We start from the raw sequence: 22,960 nt of genomic DNA on the forward strand, positions 1-22,960 counted from the left end.
GGTGTTTTTCTGTTTCTCTGATGGCAACGATAAGAAACTAACTCAAAACTTCCGTTTATCAATACCTATTTTTAAAAAATATTTAATAATATGGACAAAAATTATATTAAATTTGTATCGAAAATAAAATTACTTAACAAAGATTACCTAAGTCACGTATATTTTTAAGAAGAATAGATAATGAGTAAAAAATTATAAATATTTGAATAGTTTGTGGACAACATATGAACAATTACTTTAAAATTTCTGGCATCTATTTCCGGAGATTTTGAAAATTTCAAAATTTGATAGAAAAAAAACTTTAAAAAACAGAAAATTTCAGAGTTCTAAAAGTCAAAATAATTTGACTGAAAATCTTGATTGAAATATTTTGAAGGTTGTGATTATAAACCGATAGAAACTGCTAGAGTTTATGGGATTATGACTGTTATTCCTTTAGTTTTTTTTAATGGAGTTCCAAAGAGGAATAATCAAAGTTACTATTGATATTTCTTTATACTTTAATGTCTATTTACAGAGTAATTTCCAGAAGTGAATTTGGCTTTCATTTTAATGTTCTTATAGAAATTTTTCCTTTTATTCGAAATGTGAGTTGAAATAAAAATGCAATAATGTGCTTTACATGAAGCAATATCTCCATACTTTAACACGGAAATTGAGCAACAATGATAAATAAAAACGCTTGTTAAAAAGACAGAAACATAAACATTAATATAAAACTATAAACTGTAAATTTTAGACGTTTAGAGAGTTTAAAAAGTGAAACATTAAGTTCAGAGTCTCTCATATCCTGGTGCGTGGCGATCTCTGATGATCAGGAAGCTCAGCACGATGCCGAGGAGGACTCCGGTTGCTATGGACCCGATGATGATGGGAACCGCTCTGTGGTTAAAATCAGCCCAGCACTCATCCTCTGACACACAAGAGAGGGAAAAACTCAACATTTAAAAATACTCAGCAGTTTTTGGTAGAGTAAAAAATACCATCAGATAGAAAAAAAGTAAAATTACATCCAAATTCTGGAATTTCAAAGACTAAAATGAAAAGAAATAATTGTTATACTAATGGTAAATAATTACCATTAGTATAACAAAGGTTTTGCACAAACAAGACGTCTCACTTCAACTTAAATTGTAGGTGTGTCTTTAGCTCATAATTTTTTTGTTTTTTTATTTGTGAAGTTTAGTTCCTCACAGTGGGTAGAATATCCTGAAAATTTACTCAAATAAAAGTAGTGATACTTTATAAAAACATTACTAAAAGTAAAAAATAGTGTGACAAAAGTATTTAAGTAAATGTAATTAGTTACTACCCACCTCTGCTTATTGATACCTTTTGATAATGAGACTCTTATCCCTCCAATATCTCATAAGCTCTAAGTGGAACATAACTTTAGTCAACTTCAGACATTATCTATCTCTTGTCACTATAAATCCAAATAAGCTGCTGCTGGTCATTCCCCCCTACTCAACGTTTACAGTCGTGCATCAAAATGGCTGCAAACAGATGCGCAATTATACACCTGTATATCTTTGAAAAGCAGAAGTGGAGCCTCCTGCACAACCAACAAAAATACAGCAAGGGGTTTCTGGATGGTAAGTCAACAACAAAACACTTGTGTTTTCCTGTAGCCATTGTACAGCGAATACAGCCGTAAAACCAGATGACAACACGCTGGAGCTCTGCTTGGGTTGCTAGGTAACGGTGACAGAGATTTTTGAAATTACTCATTTTCCAGACATCATACAACATTAACTTGTTGTTAAAAACCGTCTGGATGTGTTTATTAAATGCTTGGATTGTTTTTATAAGAGACCCAAATGGAAATACAAAAACGTGCAAAATGTGAATTTTGAAAAATAGGTCCGCTTTAAAATGACTTTTTATGTCCACTTGATACATTTTTTTTAATCATTTTACGATGCGTCAGGTTTTCAGCCCTCCTGCTACCTTCTCTGAACTGCCCATCCGGGACACCGAAGGCCTGCATCTGCAGACGAACCAACTTGATCCGCAGCTTAGAGGAAACCGACAGGAGCGACTCTGACGTACACTTGAAGCTTTTGTCATTGGCTGCTTTGAAAAGCGTCTGGTTAGACAGAAACCCAGAATATGTTTTATCTGTGAAGAAAATAAAGCCATAAGACAGAAACAATTAAAGCTTTCCTTTTACTGTTCCAGATAGAATGCTTTCTGTAATATATCTGAGCTCTCACTGGGGCATCCTTTGCAAACAGGTAGAGGGAACAATCCAGCCGCCAGTTTGGTCACGTAGAAATTATCTTCATCCTGTAGGAAAAATAACCGGACAATGAAATTTTACACACAAATTAACATGTGTTAAGAAAATCCTAAGCAGTTAAATTGGTTTCTGTTTGGTTACTTTTCTGAAAGTGAACTCCAGCTGTGCAGAATTATCCGGCAGCATGAGGGAGAGAAGAGCTTCATCTTTGCTGCATTCACCGCTCAGCATAACCCTGGAAGGATCAAGGCTGAAATACCAGTTTGTCTAAACACACAAAGAGAGAAACGCTTTGGGTTATATTCACTAATAATCCTGCATTTCAGTTATAAGAATCTCAAAACTGATGCTGCACGGATGTATTTAATCCCACATGTCAAAGATAAGGTGCGAGGGCCAAACGTGGCCCACCATAGCTTCTAATGTCTTGAGAGGGAAGCATAAATATAACTTTCAAGACAACAATTGTGTGCTTAAATGTTATTTTGTCAATGAAATCAAAGCAGTTTTTATCTGCATACTTGCAAATGACATCACGCAGTCCCTCCAGTGTTTTTGCAATTCTGCAATTAAGTAGGTTCACAGAAAATCAACAAATTATGAGTTTATTGCAAATTTTCTGCAACACATGTCAAAAACTTTGGGCTAAAGTTACATTTACCGTCATACATAAGAGCAAATATCGCAAAATATCTTTGAAATATTTAGAATTAGCACCACAAAAAGTGATTTTGATTTCAAAATAAAAACAAACAAAATAAAACAATCGCAAAATTCTGGAGGGGCGGATCAATGTGAAGCGATGTTCGATATTTAATTTTAAGAACTACATGTCGAATGTAGAAACAGCTATTTATTAATACTTTAACAGTTTCAATGTATTCTGTCAGAACCGACCCAGAAGGAAAATGAGTTTGACACACACGAACACACACTGCTGAATCCTTCAGAGCTTCTCACCTTGTTTTCGATAACAACATACTCTGCTCCCAGGTTGGCTTTAATGCACGGCTGCCCAGCATAATCTCTCAGCATGTAGCTTCCTGAGGACGCAACAAATGCAAGTGCTTCAAGTCTGTGGTTGGATAGGTGGCTTGAGACAAACAATAATTTACTGTCTGAATATATTTTTTATGTTTCATACTTTACATTGTGTTAAGCTACACTGAACAAATAACCTTGAACAAATTTCACTCAGGTTAACTAAAATTCTTCCACTAGGTGTTTTTTAAATCAAATTTTAGTTGCATGTAGTATTATTTCATACATAAAATACACCTAAAACATACAGAAGGTTGAGTTGGGGAGGTGAGGTCCACTCAACGTTCTCAACGTTTAAACTGGCGCATGAAAATGGCTGCAAACAGATGCAGTTATACAAACATCTTTCCTCAATGGTAAGTTGAAAACAAAACACTCGTTTTTTTTTTACAGCAGCCACTTTAGAGCGCACACAGTGGTAAAAACCAACCAATCATTCTGTAGCTCTACTAGGGTTGCTAGGAAACGGGCCTGGGCTCGGCTGAGGTTGCTAGGTAACGGTGCAATACCCGCGGGACAATCTGGAGGTTTTTCTAACAGATAAAAAAACACATTAACTTATTGAGAAACAACAGCTGGGTGTTTTTTTTAAAGCGCTCGAGTTATTTTTAGAAGCAATTGAGACCCACATGGAAATTAAAAAATGTACAAAATGTGAATTAAAACGCTCGAAAATGCTAACATTTTCAGCCCTGTAGCTCATTCTTCTGGAAAGTTCTTCCAAAGAAAAGTCCAGACAGTTTGAGAAAACCTCAACAATGCCGCTAACACGGCTTGTGCCATCCTCTTTGCATTTTATTGATTATTTATTAATAGTTGTTCTTGTCATAATTCAGGTGACTGGGCTCACCAGGTGTGGGAACGGTTTCGATGTGTTGAAGAACAGGCCTGTAGAAATGAACCGTAGAGCTGCCATTTCTCTGCAGGCGGAGACCTGATGAAGAAGGAACTTTATCACTTTTTCTTCTGAAAGTTTATTAATTTGATGCCAAAGCAGAAACAGTGTGAGAAAATGTGAGGATGTCAGTCAAATAGAATATATTTTAATATCCCCTAGGGAAAATTTGTCCTAGTAGCAGCTGCTCAATCAAAAATAAATACACATACAATACATATAAACAGCTAGAAATGTAGACTAAATACACAACTGTTTAAAAATAACACACACATAATTACATCAGAAGGAATACGAATATATCTTGTACCAGGGGTCTCTGAAATTTAGACACCTATACAATTCAAGAATTGTCCAAAATCTTGTCACCGCGACAAATTGTTGGTGCAAATCGACAGGTTTTATATTTTTATAGACTTTTTAGGAAAGAATTTCACTAATATGAGTTTTTTTTTTAAAAATGTAGACAAATCGAAATATTCTAAAAGTGGAAAAAGTTAGAAAAAGCACAAAATATTTGTCTTTAGTTCAGCAAATTTTTATTTACTTATTAATTTGATAGTAAATGGATCACAACTGTGCAGTCAGTGCCTATTACACTAAAAACAGGAAGCTGGTTTTGAAGATACTGACCCATATCTCGATGTTGCTAAGGATAAGACCATTTTAATTATTTTCCAAAAAAATGGAGAACAATGGACCAAAAAAACTGCCAACATTTTTCATGAGACAAAATGTCTGCAGACCGCACACATCCTGGACACAAACTGTTTAAACTTTTACCTTCAGGTTGGCACTAGAGAGCTGTTTCTCTCGTGAAGAGAGCCAACATCAATATGATTCATATCTGTATTAACTCAACCTCGTCTTCCTCTTTTGAAAAAACACAGAACACTGTACACATCCATACTTAAAAAAAATATATATATTTTTTATTTTTAAAATTTTCAGATATTTAATTCAATGTTTTTATTGAGAGCAAAGCAAAGTTAAGTTATATTTCTTGTTTCTGTACACAAATATGACGAATGAAGCAGATTCTGTGGAAACACTGCAGTTGTTTTCATGTGGCTTAAACCCACAGAGTGAGAAAGAACAAAACTGAGAGCTATCACTACTGTATGGGGAGAACAAAACCAAGATTAAAGCGAATATTTTATGCATGAACATGGATTTGTGTAACAAAGTCTGATATCTGACTTGGTAAATCGGAACCAGAATCGGTATTTCTACCCTTTAACGGTTTTATGAAAAGATGTACTCGCAAAATCAAAAGAGAAACCACAAAGTCTGACCTGGTTCCTCATTTTAAACCAATAATGTAGTGAAAAACCATCAAACTTACCTGGAAGAAAAGCAGTTAAAAGGAGAACAACCAGTCTGCTCGTATGGGAATTTAGCTGCATGGTTAGTGAAGAAATGTGAAGGTAGATTGGTGACAGATAGGAAGTGCAGCTGTGGTTTGCTTTGTAAATGTGAGAGCAGCTCAACACTTGAGAGGCTCATGAAGAGAGACCACAGAAGCAGAAAGTCAGTTGAAAGGTTTGTCTGCATCATCTGAATTTTCCATTTAATGAGTAAATCATGGATGTAAAGAAATCGTAATGCAAGATGGGAACTTTAACTCAATAAACAGTAAAAAAAAAAACAAACATTACATGTCAAGTTTAATGCAGGATTTTCCTTTGTCTTTAAATAGACTCAGCAGCATCGGTAGAGAGGAGAGAGACAAAAAGTATCAGCTTGTTGTGTGAAGAGAAAGTTTGTTCTTGTTTGATTGCTTTGGTCAAATTTAACTTAATAATATACTTAAAATACAAAATTTCATCTAGTTTTGTTTGTTTTTTTGTCCAGCTTAAATGTTTCAAAACATCAAATAAACAATAAAACTTGAACACCTACAGAATGATGTTAAAATGCTGATTTAATTTAATGGCAATAGTACGGTAGCTGAAAGAAACTCCAAAACACACAAACACACACAAAAACAAAACCAGATGAAAAACGCTCAAATCACAGAAAAAAAATAAATAGAAACCTACAACCAACCAAACAAATACAAAAGAGACATAATGCAACTACAGAACAATCCTGTCACCACACAAAACACAAGAGAAATGCTGCAAATAGCAAAAATAACAGGAAGTGCAAAACGCTTCAAACTCACTCCACATAACAGAGGACCTCCAGACCACTAGGGGGAGTCGACCACCGAATCACATGGAACCAGACTCTCAGTAAAGACGATGAAAGTTGGAGGAAGAAAGGAAAGGAGCGACACACTTCATCCTTTTTCAAACATTCAGTATTATATAATATTATAGAAAATCAGCGTATTTACGGGTTTTTATCCAATCTGAACCAACATGGGCTGAAAGGAAGAAGCCATTACTCTAATATACAGCTGGCCGATAAACTGATTTAATAAATCGAATTTGAAGATTTAATTTTTGGAAAATCAGGATTTTTTCCACCAGAGCACTCCTTGCGTTTTCATAGTAATGTGTGACGTAAGCAGGTCCAAGACGGCCATCTTGCTTTATAGCTTCTATTTATTTGGACTTTGAATTCAGGTCAACTCTAAAATTGAATATTTGGGCAAGGCTAAGATTTTGTTTATTTTTAATTGTAGGAATAAAGTCATAATGTTACCAGAATCAAGTCATAATTTTATAATATTTTCATGAGAAATATAATTATATATTCCATAATTAGTGGAAGTACAGCTAGGATCAAATTATTATTAGTAGTATTTCTCATTAAAACAAGGTTTTACTCACAATTTTAAGATTAATTTTCTGGTAAAATTGTGTTTTTTTTTCTTCTACTGTTATGATTATATTGTCATAATTAAGCACAAATTCTTATAACCTCTGTTATACAACTCAGACTGAAATGAAATCCACTTTTTAAAAATATTTTCTGGCCACAACGAGAAGAAGAAGAATGCTTGAAGGAATAAATCTCAGGTGTTCAAACCTAAGGACACTACACACTGTCAAGCATGGTGGCGCCACTATCATGCTGTGGGTTTATTTCAGTAAAATTGGTCACAAACACACATTAAATCAGATTTTGATTAATTAATTCATATGAACTCTATCAATTATGCCAGGAATTTTGTTAACATATTCATCCAGATGAATCCAACTGATGCTTGTTATTGGAATTCTTTTTTTAATAATAAATTTAAATTTTGTGCGCTAACTGTTAGCTTTTAGAAATCAATAAAGTTGTTTGTTTAAATATGGAAATTTATTCTCTACCTGGTAGTTTTCTTAAGCTTAAAGGCCATGTTTCTAGTGATTCTGAATAGCAAAATCTATCATGTAAGTGTTTTAATTGTCTTTTCTGTAAATATTTAAACTTTGAAAACCAACAGAAATCTGTCTACAGTGAAAAAACTAAATTTTACCAAGTATTTTTGGTCTAATTTCCAATGCAGTGTAAGAAAAGAGATAAACGACTGTACCCAACGAATCACAGAAACTGAAACACGTATTTCTGATGCGGAGAGTGAGATAGAAATGCTACGAACTAAGGTGGATAAGTTAGAGTCCAAGAAGAAAGACTCGGAAGATAAAGTTACGGATCTGGAGGCTAGGTCAAGACAAAATATGTTGTGAGTTTTGTTCTGTTGTTTAAGTTTCTCAAATGTTCATGTTTGTATGTGGTGTTAAGGAAAAATGATTAATTTTAGTGCTTAATACAGTTAATCTACGACATGTGTAACTGTTATATTCAATACTCTTATTTGGAACAGGTTTCGTCTGAGATGCGGTAAGGAGCTGAATAAGCAGGCATCAGATAAGCAGGGCCCTTTTCCTCCCCCGCTGACAGACAGAGCAATAAAATTAGCATTCCAATGGCAGAAGAGACTTCAGAGGTGTCTGCGAAATCTCATCTTAGGACTTTTGGCGCCAGGGATCTGCCCGTACCAGACAGAGATGAGCACGAAGTGGTCCGCCCTTTTGCTTAGACAAAAACCAGACACCTTTGCCATAAATGAGGGGAGTTTCCAAGTTTCTCTGAGTCCCTACGAAGTTTCTAATAGGTCAAAGAAAGGAACGCCTTGACTGCATATATTAAATAGGGAAACACCTCTCTAGTATATTTTTACGTGTGGAGAGAGGGAGAGAGAGAGCGGCCGCTATTTTTTGCCTTTTTTGTCTTTGTTTTATGTTTGTTTGTCTTCCCCTTGTGTGTCTTTATTTTTATGAGAAAAATGCATATCTCTGTTCCTCTGCAGCTTTGTTGTCGATTGCTTTGTATGAGATTAAACTCTGTGATCTGTGACGTCAACACGCTTTGTTGTTGTTTCGTTTTAGCAGCACGCCGTCGCTGCACGTCGCCCACGGAGAACGTCACTCGCCGAGGACTCGGAAGATTAAAAGAGGAAAAAGCCAAACGTTTTATCCAAAGCTAGCATTAAATGATCCTCTTTTTTTAACAGTGGCAAACTTTGTTTTTTATTTCTTCTCCATTTCTGGTAATTTGGTGGATCTTACATGTCGCAAGCCTTAAATCTTAAAATGGTTACATGGAACTGCAGGGGCCTACAACGTCTAAAGAAGGTCAAACAAGTCAGTAATAAACTGCAAGATTTGGATTCCAGAATAGTTTTTCTACAGGAGACGCATCTTATGGAAGAGGATGAGGGTCAGGAGGTGAGGCAACGTATTCACTTCAACATTTTCTTCTCGAGCAAGAGGAGTTATGACTCTTATCCACGAATCTGTCCCATTTCTTGTAAACAATGTTATCAAGGATAAGAAGGGTAGATGTTTGATAGTTCAGGGCTCTTTACTATCGGAAAAAATGAACCTAGTTACGTCTTTGGTCCTAACTCAAATGATTCTGGGTTTTTTCAAAACTTGTTCCTCTCACTTTCATCGTTGCAGTGGCGCTTTGTGATCGCAGGGGATTTTAATTGTACTCTTATTCCAGAAATAGATAGATCCACAGGGTCAGATATGGCACATAACATCTGTAGAACAACTATACAGATGTTTGTGAAAACTCTTAGACTGGCAGACATCTTTAGGGAACTTCAGCAACAAACCAGAGCCTACTCATGTTATTCAGCAACATTTCAGACTTACTCGCGAATAGATTATTTTAAAATTTCATCAGAACTAATATCCAAAATTCAAAACGAATGGAAACATAGTGATTTCAGATCACGCTCCATGTTGTCTGAGCTACTGTGATAAGAGTCTTACCAGGGATCCCCCTAGATGGCGCTTTCAGCATAAATGGTTGCAGGATGAGGATTTTGTTAAATATATAGGAATACAAATCAAACAACAGCATGCATCAGATGGGAGGCCTTTAAAGCGTTTACTAGAGGTCATATTATCAGCTTTACAGGCAATAAGTCCAAGGAAGCCAAGACTAAAAGGCAGCACCTAGAAAATAAAATAAAGAACCTTTAGGAGAGGGTTTTTCAAACAAATGATACTGAGTTGAAAAAACAGTTGTTGATCCTCAGAGCAGAATATGACAAAATGTCCAGTCTCTTAAGATTGAAACAAAGTTTTTACGAACAGGAGGACAAGGCTGGAAAACTTCTAGCTTGGCAGATTAAACAGGTTGAAACAACAACCTCGATTACACCAATTGAAACAGGATAAAACTCTAATAGATCCAAGGGATATTAATAATGCTTTTAAAGATTATTATCAGAAATTATGACTCTAAAGGAAAGTTAGACCAAGTGGAATTAGACAAGTTTTTAAGTAGACTACATCTCCCTGTCATTGCAGAGGATTGTAGAGTAGACTCAAATATAGAAATAAATAAAGAGGATTTAGCACCAGCCATTAATGGAATGAAATCTGGAAAGCAACCAGGACCTGTTGGTGTCCCCATCGACCTTTACAAAACATTTAAGGACAAATTGCTCTCTCCCCTTCTAGACATGTTCATGGAGTCATTTCAAAATGGCACCTTGCCTCCCTCTTTAAATCAGGCTCTAATTATCCAGCTGCCAAAACCGGGTAAACCTCCCAATAAATGTGAAAACCTGAGACCCATCAGTCTACTGAACTCTGATCTCAAAATCATCTGTAAACTATTGGCATTGCGACTGCAAAGAATCTTACCAGATATTATAAATAAAGATCAAAATGGGTTTGTAGTTGGGAGGCAAGGATACCACAATATTAGGAGGGTCCTGAATATTATTTGGTTCAAAAAGAACGCTAAAGACACAGCTCTTCTTTCAGTGGACGTTACTTTATTAAATGGGTTAAAATATTATATAATAATCCAACTGCAGAAATAGTATCAAAGGGCGATTCAGATCAGGAAGGGTTGTCGCCAGGATGCCGTCTCTCTCTCTCCCTTACTATTCACACTGGCAATCGAGCCTTTGGCATCAGCTGTTCGTCTCCATCCACAAATCTCTGGATCACGGTGGGACCCACAGAGCACAACGTTTCTCTATTCGCTGACGATGTTATTTTATTTCTAACAGATCTGAAAAACTCAATTCCGGCGGTGATGGAAGTGATCCAGGAATTTGGGAGAGTCTCGGGCTACAAAGTAAATAATACAAAATCCTCTATTCTGGTATTAAATCCAGGTGAAAGGATTAACCCCATCAGTGAGATTAAGCAATTTAAAGTAGTGGAACATTTTGTATATTTGGGTGTTCAGATTTTCCCAGAACTACAGCAGAAATACAAGCATGTAATTATCCGAACAGGTTCTCTTTGCAGTTATTACATGACAGTAATTATTTTTACTCAACTCAGAGAAATAAAAATGTGAAAAATCTCAATAAAAATATATTGGTAAAAAAAAAAAAAAATCAGATTCTGCAGCATCTCAAATCCCAACTAGAACTTCTTCAGAAGAATTAAGCTCCTTTAATTTACCACATTTCTATGATAAATTACATTGTAATCTTATACTTTCCAGTATGTTTTAAATCTCTAAATGGCGCTGAAGTGACTTATGAACTGCAAACAGGCAAACTGGGGGCAGATCCACAGAGAATATTTCGTAATCTGTTGATCTTGGTGCATGGGAGCTCTCCTCAGCTTGTTGACAGACAGTTGGTGGGGAAATCAGAGTGGCTGAGGTTAAAGGTCGACAGGGACAAAGTTCCACGTAAAACTGACTCGAATAACACAGGGATTGTGCCAACAGTGGCATGTAGACACAAACGTTACAGAAAAATTCAAATCTGTGTTTTTAGGCGTCGCTTTGTGTCTGATTCAGAGCGTAATGTTTGTGCGTCTTGCTTTGCGTTCCCTTTGCCTCTGAAATGGCTGATGTATTGACTGGGAGGGCAAACAGAAGAGCAAACATTTACTCCTCTTTTACTGACTGAGCGAGGCGAGCGTTGGGTCTGTGTCCTTTGTGCCCTTTGTGTCATCATCTGAAGAGGACAAATTCACTCAATCATCCGGAGAGAGGAGTCGGGATTTTCACTGTAAGCTAGCTTTGGAACAATTCGACTGGGGGATGTGAAGTAAAAATTGTTGTATTGTTTCTCTTAACAGTTTTATTTAATTCTTTTACTCATTTAACCACATTAGTATTGCTCAATCTGTTAGAGTATGTAGGCCAGAGTTTCTGTAGAACCAGTCAGAGGGGTCCCTGCAGCGATTGCTGATGGCGACATCGCCTCACCATACATACCACAGCAAGTCCAGTATTTGTTTACAGATAGTTTAGATAATTATAGTGTGATGGAATAAGTCCTGAGGCTCAACAAGTTTCTCTATAGAATGTCACCAGCTCAGAGTTTTGAGACATTTATTCTGACAATGTTTTTGTTATGCAAAATTGTTCCATTAGCAAACCTGATTCTTGGAAACTCACATATTTGACATAGAAGATGTTTATCATCCAGCTGACCCACCCTATGGATACGTGACCTGCATGAAAATTGTTCAACTGAAACTGGAACGACCACATTGTGTCATGACTTCTATATATTGTGAGGGCTTTGCAGCTGCAAGTCAGACCTCAGAGCAGCTGCTGCTGTGTTGTTCTCCGTCTGCAGACCAAATAAAGCTTTGCTCTTTGCCATTTGCCAGAGTCTCAGCCTGATCTGTTGTCACACAGATTTCGTCCACAGGGAAGCTTGGTTCGTGAGGTGAAAGCCCTGATAATTAGTTTGACGTTATCTTTTTCTGTGGTTTGCAGCTGAGTAAAAAGGCGAAGCAGTCACCAACGTGCATGATGAGCAGCGCAGTGGGGCTGTTTGTCGCCGCTCTGCTGTGTTTCTGCAGCTCTGCGTTCGGGCAGGTAAGAGAAAAGAAAACATTCGAAAAGAGAGAAGAGCAGCTTTGAGATATGAGAAACTCTTCAATGACTTAAAGAAACCACAGCATTTTTTCAGTTTTTTGATTTATTGATTTATAAAGAGCTTAAAAACAACCAAAAACAAAATCTCACCAAGTCATTTTGGTTTAGTTTCTAGTGTAAATATCTTCGTACACTTGAATTAAAACAAAACTAGCTTAAAAGTAACTTTTCAGCAAGATGTAGAACAGGGTGTTCAAAGTGCGGCCCGAGGGCCATTTGTGGCCCTTCGACTAATTTTTTGTGGCCCCCGACTGCAGTTCATGAATGATACAAATTTATTTATTTTAATCCATGGTAAAAAATGATTTGGAATAGAAAATGTTAAACATGACATAAAGTATTCGTCTTTTTACTTGCATAATTCGACTTTTATTGAATGTTTAAAACTCATCTAAACGTTTTGAAACGTTTCTTATAACTTTTCTTATAACTGAGATTTAATTTGTTCAACTAAGCCTAAAATAATTTAAAACTAGATGATTTAATACAGCAAGCGTGCAAAATTATTTTGAACATTTTTGATATATGATGAAAAACATAAACTTCTTTCAAGAAAATAAATAAAAAATAACTTTATTTGCTTGATTGTAGGTTTATTTTGTTCTTTTGACTTAACGAGTTTGACCCATAAAATGTTTGGACACCCCCTGATTTAGGAGTTTATTTTAAGTAAATAATTTATTAATATTGATTTAAAAAAGTTCTAGTTCCACTGGCAGATTATTTAATTTAAAATAAGATATTTTCGATAATACGGAAAAAATGTTTACAACCTGCACAGCAGGAGATCTGTGATTATATATTGAGTTGGTGAGTTATAAGCTAATTTTATTAGCAATTAGATCCAAATGAGAAATCAAATTTTCATGAAACTCGTCAATAAATGCTAGGGTTGAAATGAAATCTGTAACGTGGAAATAAAGAAATGAAGAAAACCTTCCTTACTTAGTTCATTAAACTTAAATATTAAAAACATATACACAGATAATACCTGAAATTGAGCATTTTATTGTGGGTGCCTTTACTCCAAAATGATGTTAAACTGCTGATGTATTTGTGAAGCAAAAAACAGTTGAAATTTGTTGTTGCTGTGACTGAATAACTTACGTATAAAATTCCAAGTAATTATATCTGGTTCTTATTGTGTCTTTCCAAAGCTAATTATATTAAATGGGGCAAAAACTGAAGTGCAGATTGAGCAAACTTCATTCAGTTATAATAACACCGTCATCAGCATAAAAGGAAACCAAAATATAAAAAGATAAACGGTGAGAATGTGATTTTCAGGCTTGTTCACTGCAAAAACAAAATGTTACCCACTATTTCTGGTCGAGTTTCTAGTCTAAATATCTTAGTACACTTTAAATTAGACAAAAATTACTTACAAGTAACTTTCTCTTTAATGATAAAAAGAATTCTAGTTTCACTGGCAGAGTATTTCACTTACAATGATGCACAAAGAATACTTTTAAAAGTAATTTTTTTTAAATAACAGTCATGTAATTTAGTGTAAATATCTTATTACACCTGAAATAAGACAAACTAATTTACAAGTAACTTTTCTGCAAGAAATAGCAGCTTTTTAAAGTGAATAATTACTTAATATTGATTAAAAAGTTCCAGTTCTTTTGGCAGATTAATTTACTAACAACATAACATTTTCCCATGTTATAAATTCAATAAATCCATTGGAACTAGTAATTTTTAATCAATATTACAGAATCAGTAACTTGAAACAAGCTACTTTTTCTTGGAGAAAAGTTACTTGTAGGTTATTCCACTTGAAATAAGACAAAACTACAACGTTTGCACTAAAACTGGACCAAAGATACTTGGTAAAATTTTGTGTTGTCCGAGTGTCACATCAAAAAAAAGAGAGAAAAATGATGATTATGTCTTAGGAACCACATGAAATTGTTCCCTTACAGATGATTTCATGAACCAAGTGGTTTCACTTTATCGCTTCGTGTGACATCTTAAATAAATATACTTTATCAAAACAGGCTAAATTTATCCCACCTTTAGTTTTGTCATAAATGCCTCAAATGTTAAAAAGAAATTCGCTTTTCTCTCTTAAAATAAAGATTTAATCTTTTGTGTGAGAGTTTGCCATTAACGTCTCTTGTTTTATTGGTTGGTCCAGGCGGGCGTGGACGGCCAGCGAGGCGTTCTGGTTTTCTGCGATGACCCGTCAGTGCAGAAGGCCGTCACCAGCGCCTTGCATGAGTTCAACAGCAAGCTGACCGTTGGACAGAAGCTGGCTCTGTTTGAGATCAGAGTGGCCAAGAAGGTACAGCAGCTGGAGAAATAATGCAGCTTCCTGCAACAGCGCAGGAAAACTCAGGATCTCATGAATATGTATGATCTCATTAATATGTATGATCTCATTATTATTATTCCATAATTCAGACAGTCAGATGTGATGAAGTCATGTTTCCATAATCTTGATTTAGACATAAATTGCAGCTTTTGTTGAATTTAGAAATTATTTTTCAAAACAAACTCCTGAAATGGCTGACAAATTCCTGGAAAATGCTGTTTGACCCTTTGACCTTTGCTACATGCTGATTGCAGAGTTGTGTAGTAACTGGTTAAATTTACTTGGGTACGTTTACTTGAGTAACTTTTTGGAAAAGAAATATTACTTTTAGGAGTATTTTTACACTGCAAAAACAGAAAATGTTAAAAAGTGTTTTTGGTTTGTATAATGTATAATAACATGATCATCAACATAAAAAGATGCCAAAATCTAATAAATAAACAGGGTGAATGTAATTTCCAGGCTTGTTCACTGGATAAACACACAATCTTACTAAGTAACTTCCAGTCTAGTTTCTAGTGCAAATGTCTTAGTACACTTGAAATGAGACAAACTAACTTAAGTAAGTTTTCAGCAAGATTTAGCAGCTTGGTTAAAGTAAATAATTCCTTAGTATTAATGAAAAAGTTCTAGTTTCACTGGCAGATTATTTCACTTGTAACAAGATGGTTTTCCCATTTTTTAAGTGTAATAATCTGCCAATGGAACAAGTATTTCTTCATTATTATTAAGGAATTATTGAATTAAAACAAGTTCTGATATCCTGCTTTAAAGTTACTTTACGTTAGTTTTGTTTTATTTCAAGTGTACTAAGATGTCTTCATTAGAAACTAGATTAAAAATATGTTTTAAGATTTTGTGTTTTTGCAGTAGTGCAGTAAAAATACTCCTAAAAGTATATTTTTTACTCTTACTTGAGTCATGTCTTTTTTTGATATTTTAACCCCCATTGAGAGTAACTTTACAGATTTCTTTTCTTGCCCAATTTTATGTTGTATTTATATGAATTATTTTCATTTTGATCCTTTAAATGCCAACATTTCCACACAACCTTACATCGTGGTCCGTTTGATGTTGTATTTTTTTTCTTGGAAAAACTTCAACTTTTGAAACTGAAATTTGTAGTGTGTTTGTTTTTTTTTAACAGAAATTTATCAGATTATTCTCAAAATTTCTGTGTTTTTCATAGCAAATTTTATACTTTTGGAGCTCATAGATTGGAAATATATTAATTTTTTTGGCCCTAATATTCTGTTGCATGATTGTGAGGGTTTGTGTGCAGACAGAGGACGGATCCGACTCCATGTACTACCTGGAGTTCACCAGCAGGAGGAGTGACTGTCCAGCAGGGGGCAGCAAAAACTGGACAGACTGCGACTATCTTCCCACCGGATCTCTGGTAACGACATTAAAATTATTAAAGGATATTAAATAACAAAAAAAACTCTCTCTCTCTCTTAATATTTGTGTTAGAACAAAGTTTAAGTTTTAAAACTTAAACTCTACGATGTTTTTCCTCCAGGCAGCGATTTCATGCAACTCTACAGTCCACATGAATGAGAAAGAGACCGTCACTAAAGAGGTGTATTGTAATGTTGGTGAGTGAATGATCTTACCAGAAACTGGAAATGATCAACTAGTTACTCAACTTGCATCCTGCAGTGGAGCAAAAACATTTAAATCAAATAAATTATGGTACATTTGCATTTATTTAGCCATAGAAAATCTACAAAAAAACATACAAGGCATAAAATATTGAAATAATACAATATCTGAAATAATAGACTTAAGAGGTGAAGGTCAAAGCAAAGAAGATTTTATCAAAAATGTCTCAAAATTTGTAAAAGCAAAGCAGTTTTAGAGAAAAGTTTTTCTTATAACAACATTTTTCCCAAAAATAGAATAATCTGCCAGTGGAACTGGTAATTATTCATCAATATAAAGTAATTATTGACCTAAAACAAGCTCCTATATCTTGCTGAAACTTTACTTTTAGGTTAGTTTTGTCTTATTTAAAGTGTAACATGATATTTTCTCTAGGAACCAAAATAAAATCATTTGGAAACATTTTTTCCTTTCCCACATTTTAACATATTTGTAGCATGATCTTTGCATGTATAGCGTACAGTAAAAACACTAAATATTACAAAGTATTTTGTTGTAGCTTCTAGTGCAAATATCTTAATACACTTTAGATAAAACTAACTTACAATACGTTTCAGCAAGAAATAGGAGCTTGTTTTAGGTCAATAATTACTTTATCTTGATGAAAAATTACCATTTCCACTGGCAGATTATTATTAACAGCACATTTAATAAGTGAAATAATCTGTGGTGGTTCTGGGACTTTTCCATCAAAATTTCGACACTTCTGGTCAAAAAGTCTAAACAACAACGTCGTCCAAAAGGTTTACTTTGGGACAATATTTGAACTTTTTCCACATGTTGCAAACTGCAAACTGGATATCAATATGATCTCTCCATTTAATTCTCATCAACATTCTCACTGCAGTCTTGAATTAAGAAAGATTACTTTTGCTTATTGTGTGCAAAAAGTCCGATATCTGAGCACTCCTACAGAATCACGAGTTAGATTAAATAAATATTCCTTCTTGTGTTCTTCTGTCACATCATTTTGCTTTAAAAAAAAAAATCAAATAAAAGAAACATGTGTGGAGAAACCAAGATTGTGAAATACATTGAAGCAAATACAAAAAGCCCAACATTAACCTATCACTGCATGGAAAACGGCTGCATGTAGACTTTAATCTGTTTGCTTTATAAGCCCCTGGCGGAGGCAAATGCAAACAGATTCTTTCAAAGCGTGAGGCAACAATTTCCAGGATCAACATGGAAAATTCCTTCTTTTATAAAATACTTTTTTTCTGCTGAAGGATTTAAGCTCCTTGTATTATTTTGTTCATTATTTGAAATTATATACGTTGATTCTGAACTGCTGATGTTTAGATTTTACACATTTTGAACTGATCTGATCTATTAGAAGAAAAGTAGATACCAGTTACTAAAAATATAAACGTTTGGCAGAAAACAGTAAAAGAAGTAATGAAAACACAGAACTTAATAAAACAGTTTGGTGGTTTGATGCCTTCAAGTGGTTTTTCTCATTTATTTTCTGTTATCTTGTTCACTTTAAACACTCAAAAGATCCTAAAAATTATTGATTTACCTGTTGAACACTCCTCAAACAATAAATCGTAGCATGTCATTTTTGGCTAGTGCAAATATATAAGTACACTTAAAATAAGACAAACTAACTTAAAAACATTTTTTCAGGTGACAGGAGCTTGTTTTAAGTCAATAATTCTTTAATATTGATGAAAGGTTACTAGTTACAATGTCAGATTATTCAGAGGTACTTTTTAAATCAATTTTAAGGATTTATTGATCTAAACCAAGATCATATCTCACTGAAAAGATAATTGTAAGATAGTTTTGTCTTAATTCAAATGTACTAAGATGTTTGCACCAGAACTAGACAGAAAGTACTTGGTAAGATTTGGTGTTTTTGTTGTGAACAAGCTTAGAAATAATATTCTAGTCTTTGGTGTCATTTTATGTTGATGACAGTGTCATTATACATTTTTTGTGCGTCATTAAAAAACAAGACATTTTTCCCAATGTTAAAAGTGGAATAATGTGCCAGTGGCACTAGTACTTTTTATATCAACATTAAGGGATTATTGAAATAAAACAAGCTCCTGTTTCTTATTGAAAAGTTAGTTGTAAGTTAGTTTTGTCTTATTTCAATTGTACTAAGATATCTGAACTAAGATTTGTGTTTTTGTAGTGTTCCAGCCTGGAAATTATATTCATCTTGTTTGTTTTTGAGATTTTGGCGTCTTTTTATGCTGATGACAGTGTTATTGTACATTTTTTGTGCGTCATTAAAAAACAAGACATTTTTCCCAATGTTAAAAGTGGAATAATGTGCCAGTGGAACCAGTACTTTTTATATCAATATTAAGGGATTGTTGACATAAAACAAGCTCCTATTTCTTGCTGAAAAGTTACTTGCAAGTTAGTTTGTCTTGCTTCCAGTGTACTAAGATATTTGCACTGGAAATTAGACCAAAATGCTTGGTAAGATGTTGGGATTTCGAAGTGCTCAAGCCTAAAAATTACATTCACCTTGTTTATATTCTGGATTTTGGCATCATTTTATGCTGATGACGGTGTTATTACACATGGTTTGTTACAACATTAAATTATTTCTTTTCTTCAGACGGCTACATTTCCTCAGAGAAAGCGACGTGTTTGGGCTGCCCTGTGGAGATTGAAGGAAACTCAGAGGACCTTAAAGTTCCTCTGTTAGCATCAGTGTCCAAGTTTAACTCAATTTCCAACTCAACTCACCTGTTCACCCTGAACAGAGTCAGCCATGCCACTAGACAGGTACAGACTGAAAGTGGGAGGCAAAGACAAAACCAGTAAGAAATTATTATTCCTGCTCTGAACTTACTGTGCTTATGTTTGCAGGTTGTTGCAGGTTTCAGGTACAAGCTGAGATTCGACATGAAGAAAACGACGTGTGCAAAGGCTGAGCACAAAGATCTCAACGACCTGTGTGTCCCAGATGAGGACAATATGGTAAAAACATGAAATAAATCAACTGAATCTAGAATTTTTTGGATATAATTGGGTTTTTTACTTTTTTTTTAAAATGTAATGCAGGAGTTTGCTAACTGTAACGCTACCGTGGATATGGCACCGTGGAGACTGGAGCAGCCGGGTGTCCTCCTGGCGCAGTGCGAAAACAGAGCCCTACCTTTGGTGAGACACTTACTTTGGTTTGCAATGACAAAAAAATATATATTTTTGACATTACCTTAAATGAGCTGCCTGTTTACAGCATGCTGTGTTCAAGCTGTTAATGGAAAGTTGAGTGAAAGGAAAGCTTTTTGGAAAAAGGAGTAGAAGAAAAAAACATCAGCTTTGCAGTAATTTCAGCAAAAACCAAGCCTAAACAATATCCAAATATAAACCCTGCAGTAGGCAAAAACATTTCTGAATTAAAATGAGCTGCTTTTTAAAAACTTAATGTTTTGATTTTATGAGAATGCTGAGTTTTCATTAGCTGTAAGCCCAAATCATCTAAATCACAGGTGATCAAGAATGTCCTAAGAAAGGCAAATGGTGGCAGAAAATATTGGTAAAACTTCCCAAGATTTCAAAAGATTAATCTGAGAAATTTTCTTAAAAAAAAGAAGGAAAAAAAAGTAAATCTGAGCATGAAACATAAAAATTTGGTAGAAAAATACATTTTAAGATAAATATCAGAAATTCTCTTTTAAAAAAACAAATAAGAAAATTTCTGTTTGAAGTAAAAAAAAAATTGCTAGAGAAAACTCCAATTTTGAGATTAAGCTCAGAAATGTAAAGAAATCTGCAATTTGAGTATGAAAAGTTGAACATTTGCTTGAAAAATATTCCAAAATCTTATAGAAAAACAAGAAAATTTCTGTTTCAAAAATCTTTTTTTTTTACTTTTGAAACTCTTTTACACTGCTGAGATTAATCTCAAAATTTAAGATTTTCTAGCAAATTTTTAACTTTTCAAAGTCAAAAATGTTCTTTTTTTCAATAAAATGTGTATTTTTTGGAAGAAATTTCCTCCTCCCGTTTTTCCATTTATAACAGCCTCGTAGTGAAGTAATTTATTCGTCTCCATTTAATTGTTTGTACCTTCCCCGCAGCCTCGGCGCCGTCCTCCCGGCTGGTCTCCTCTCAGGAACCGGGATCCACCTCCGCCCGCCTCTTCACCGTCGCGGTCTCCTCCATCGATACAATCCCCCTCCAAGGCTCCAGCCAAAGACGAATCATCCGAGGAGGACACGACGGCCTCCAAACCGTCAGCCTCCCCCAACGCCAACAACCACCCCTTCCACTGCCCCTCCAACCCCTGGAAACAATTCAAGCCGGTCCAACCCGTAGCGCCCTCCCAGAAGCCGCCATTGGCGGGAGAATTTAGCGATACTGACCTGCTTTCTTAAGATTCCATCTCAAGAAGCCGCATTTATTGTATGTTCAGGTTTAAAAAAAGTGTCCTCAATGAATTATGTTTAACTGTTTTTTTTCTTGTACACAAGGCTCTATTGATGATTTAAATCTTTCCAGAACCACCTTCGGGGCTAAAGGCTGTTAGCAGACATACTTTTATTGTAACCCCTGTTTCTATATTCTTTGGTTCAAAGTAACCAGATTTTCTATTTAAAGGTGTTTAGGAGTGATATAATTCAGGCTTTCAGTGAGCCAGTAGCAGTACTACCAACTGACTACTCAATGATAAATGGGAAAAAAAGCTAGCTAGGGTGCTAGCGGTTAATTAACAGCTAGTTAGCCTTAGCATCAACGACCATAGATATGTTGCGTCAACGGCACAAAGTCACAGAACATAATGAAGATGTCTGCGTGCGACCCAAACTTTTGCCTGACATAAAAGCCTCAAGACAAAAATAAACTGCATTGAATATGTCAAAACTAAGAGTCCTAACTTGTAGAGGAAATTTCCTCAAGTAATTTTCGCAGGAATACGGTACATATCTTTTTAAGGCAATTTAACCCACATTTGTGAATCCTTCAGCCATAAGTTCTGATTCCCAAAGATCAACTATTCCACTCACTGAGGCTAGCACCAATTGGATGGACATCTGTTGAATTGGGTCACTTTAAAGGTGTGAATTTTGCAGAAATCTGTTTTTTCTTTGGCATCAAACAAAATTGTCAGTAAAGTCAAAATTTGTAGCTCATGATTGATTTGTAAAATAAAATTTAAAAAAATCAACATTTAAGAGTTGAATATTTGTGGAAATCTGTGAAATATATTCATCTTAATGACTTAAAAAATCCCAGTAGACGTAGCAGTAACGAACAAAAGTTTGCAGGAACAGTTTGAACTTGTGGACAGCACAGGAGCAAACACGCAGGTGAATGTTTAACAAATTTATTTACACAACTTCACAGAATGCCCTGGTGACCAGTTAGTCGGTCGGTCAGGGAATACAACCGTCGCCTCTCTGAATGTTGAGCAAAAGCAAAACAAATGTACATCCATAAATAAACCAGCAATAATAACAATGCGACTTAAATACCAAATGTCCCCAAACCTACAGGGAGCAGACTTAAGGTATTATGTAATAAGGCGAATGTATGCTTATCAAAATAAAAAAGGGGGGAAAACAATTATAAAATCAGGAAAATAAATACTGATCTCATGCAAGTAGGATGTGAAAAAGTTCTGGCAGCACAGTACATTACTACACTAACTCACAGAGCTGCACACAAGTAAAATATTTTATATTCCAGAGAATTTGCTTGAAATTTAAAAACAGAATTTTAAATCCATTTTGTAACATTTTCTCCGTTCATGGCTCAATCCGAGGCTCAGTAGAAACAGTGCATTTAAACAAAAAAACAAACAAAACCATCAGGCGACAATTGAATTCAATACAAAGACAAATGGCTTACATGGTAGATTAAACATTTTAGTCCAACAGTCACAATGAAAGCCACTAAAAAGGCAAGATTACGGCTTATTGCACTTTATTGTGATGAACTTCCTAAAGTGTTCTCGTTTTATGGATGAAGGTGCACTGCAAAAGCACAAAATCTAACCACATATCTTTAGTCTAGTTTCCAACGCAAATATTTTGGTACACTTGAAGTAAGACAAAATTAACATGCAAGCAGCTTTTCAGCAAGATATAGCAACTTGTTTTAAGTAAATAATTCCTTAATATTGATGAAAAACCTACCAGTTCCATTGGCAGATTATTTAACTTCACAATGGTCACTCTGCCGTTACTTAGCAACGCCAGCCAAGCCCAGCCAGTCACCTAGCAACGCCAGCCAAGCCCAGCCAGTCACCTAGCAACCCAATTCTAGTTCTACTGGCAGATTATTTTCACTTATAACAAAACACTTCTCCTGTGTTGTAAGTGAAGTAGTCTGCCAATCGAACTAGTATTTCCCCCCCCCCCCCAATAATACAGAATTATTCAGTTAAAGGTAATTTATTAGATAGTTTTGTCTTATTTCAGGTGTACTGAGATATTTGAACTAAAAACTAGACCAAAAATATTTGGTAAGATTTTGTGTTTTTGAAGTGTGATTACTTCCAGGA

General features: G+C 35.0%; 2 protein-coding genes across 2 annotated transcripts; one reads left to right on the top strand and one right to left on the bottom strand.

Moving 5' to 3' along the window:
* Window positions 1-116: 116 nt before the first annotated feature.
* Window positions 117-5,633, bottom strand: lamp3 (lysosomal associated membrane protein 3). The gene is made up of 7 exons (XM_023340041.1): window positions 5,524-5,633; window positions 4,134-4,217; window positions 3,203-3,285; window positions 2,384-2,509; window positions 2,217-2,289; window positions 1,951-2,121; window positions 117-913 (listed from the first exon to the last, which is right to left on the bottom strand). The coding sequence occupies exons 1-7, from the start codon at window positions 5,582-5,584 to the stop codon at window positions 774-776; spliced, it is 738 nt and encodes a 245-aa protein (XP_023195809.1). The 5' UTR covers window positions 5,585-5,633; the 3' UTR covers window positions 117-773.
* A 5,034-nt stretch (window positions 5,634-10,667) lies between these two features.
* Window positions 10,668-20,991, top strand: kng1 (kininogen 1). Its single transcript, XM_023339128.1, has 9 exons — window positions 10,668-10,724; window positions 12,339-12,440; window positions 14,644-14,790; window positions 16,103-16,219; window positions 16,343-16,418; window positions 19,064-19,233; window positions 19,318-19,428; window positions 19,513-19,611; window positions 20,535-20,991. Exons 1-9 carry the CDS (start codon window positions 10,683-10,685, stop codon window positions 20,829-20,831), a joined length of 1,161 nt encoding a protein of 386 aa, XP_023194896.1. The 5' UTR covers window positions 10,668-10,682; the 3' UTR covers window positions 20,832-20,991.
* Window positions 20,992-22,960: the final 1,969 nt, after the last annotated feature.

This window comes from Xiphophorus maculatus, chromosome 9 (assembly GCF_002775205.1).
Source record: "Xiphophorus maculatus strain JP 163 A chromosome 9, X_maculatus-5.0-male, whole genome shotgun sequence".
In the NCBI taxonomy this organism is placed as follows: Eukaryota; Metazoa; Chordata; class Actinopteri; order Cyprinodontiformes; family Poeciliidae; genus Xiphophorus; species Xiphophorus maculatus.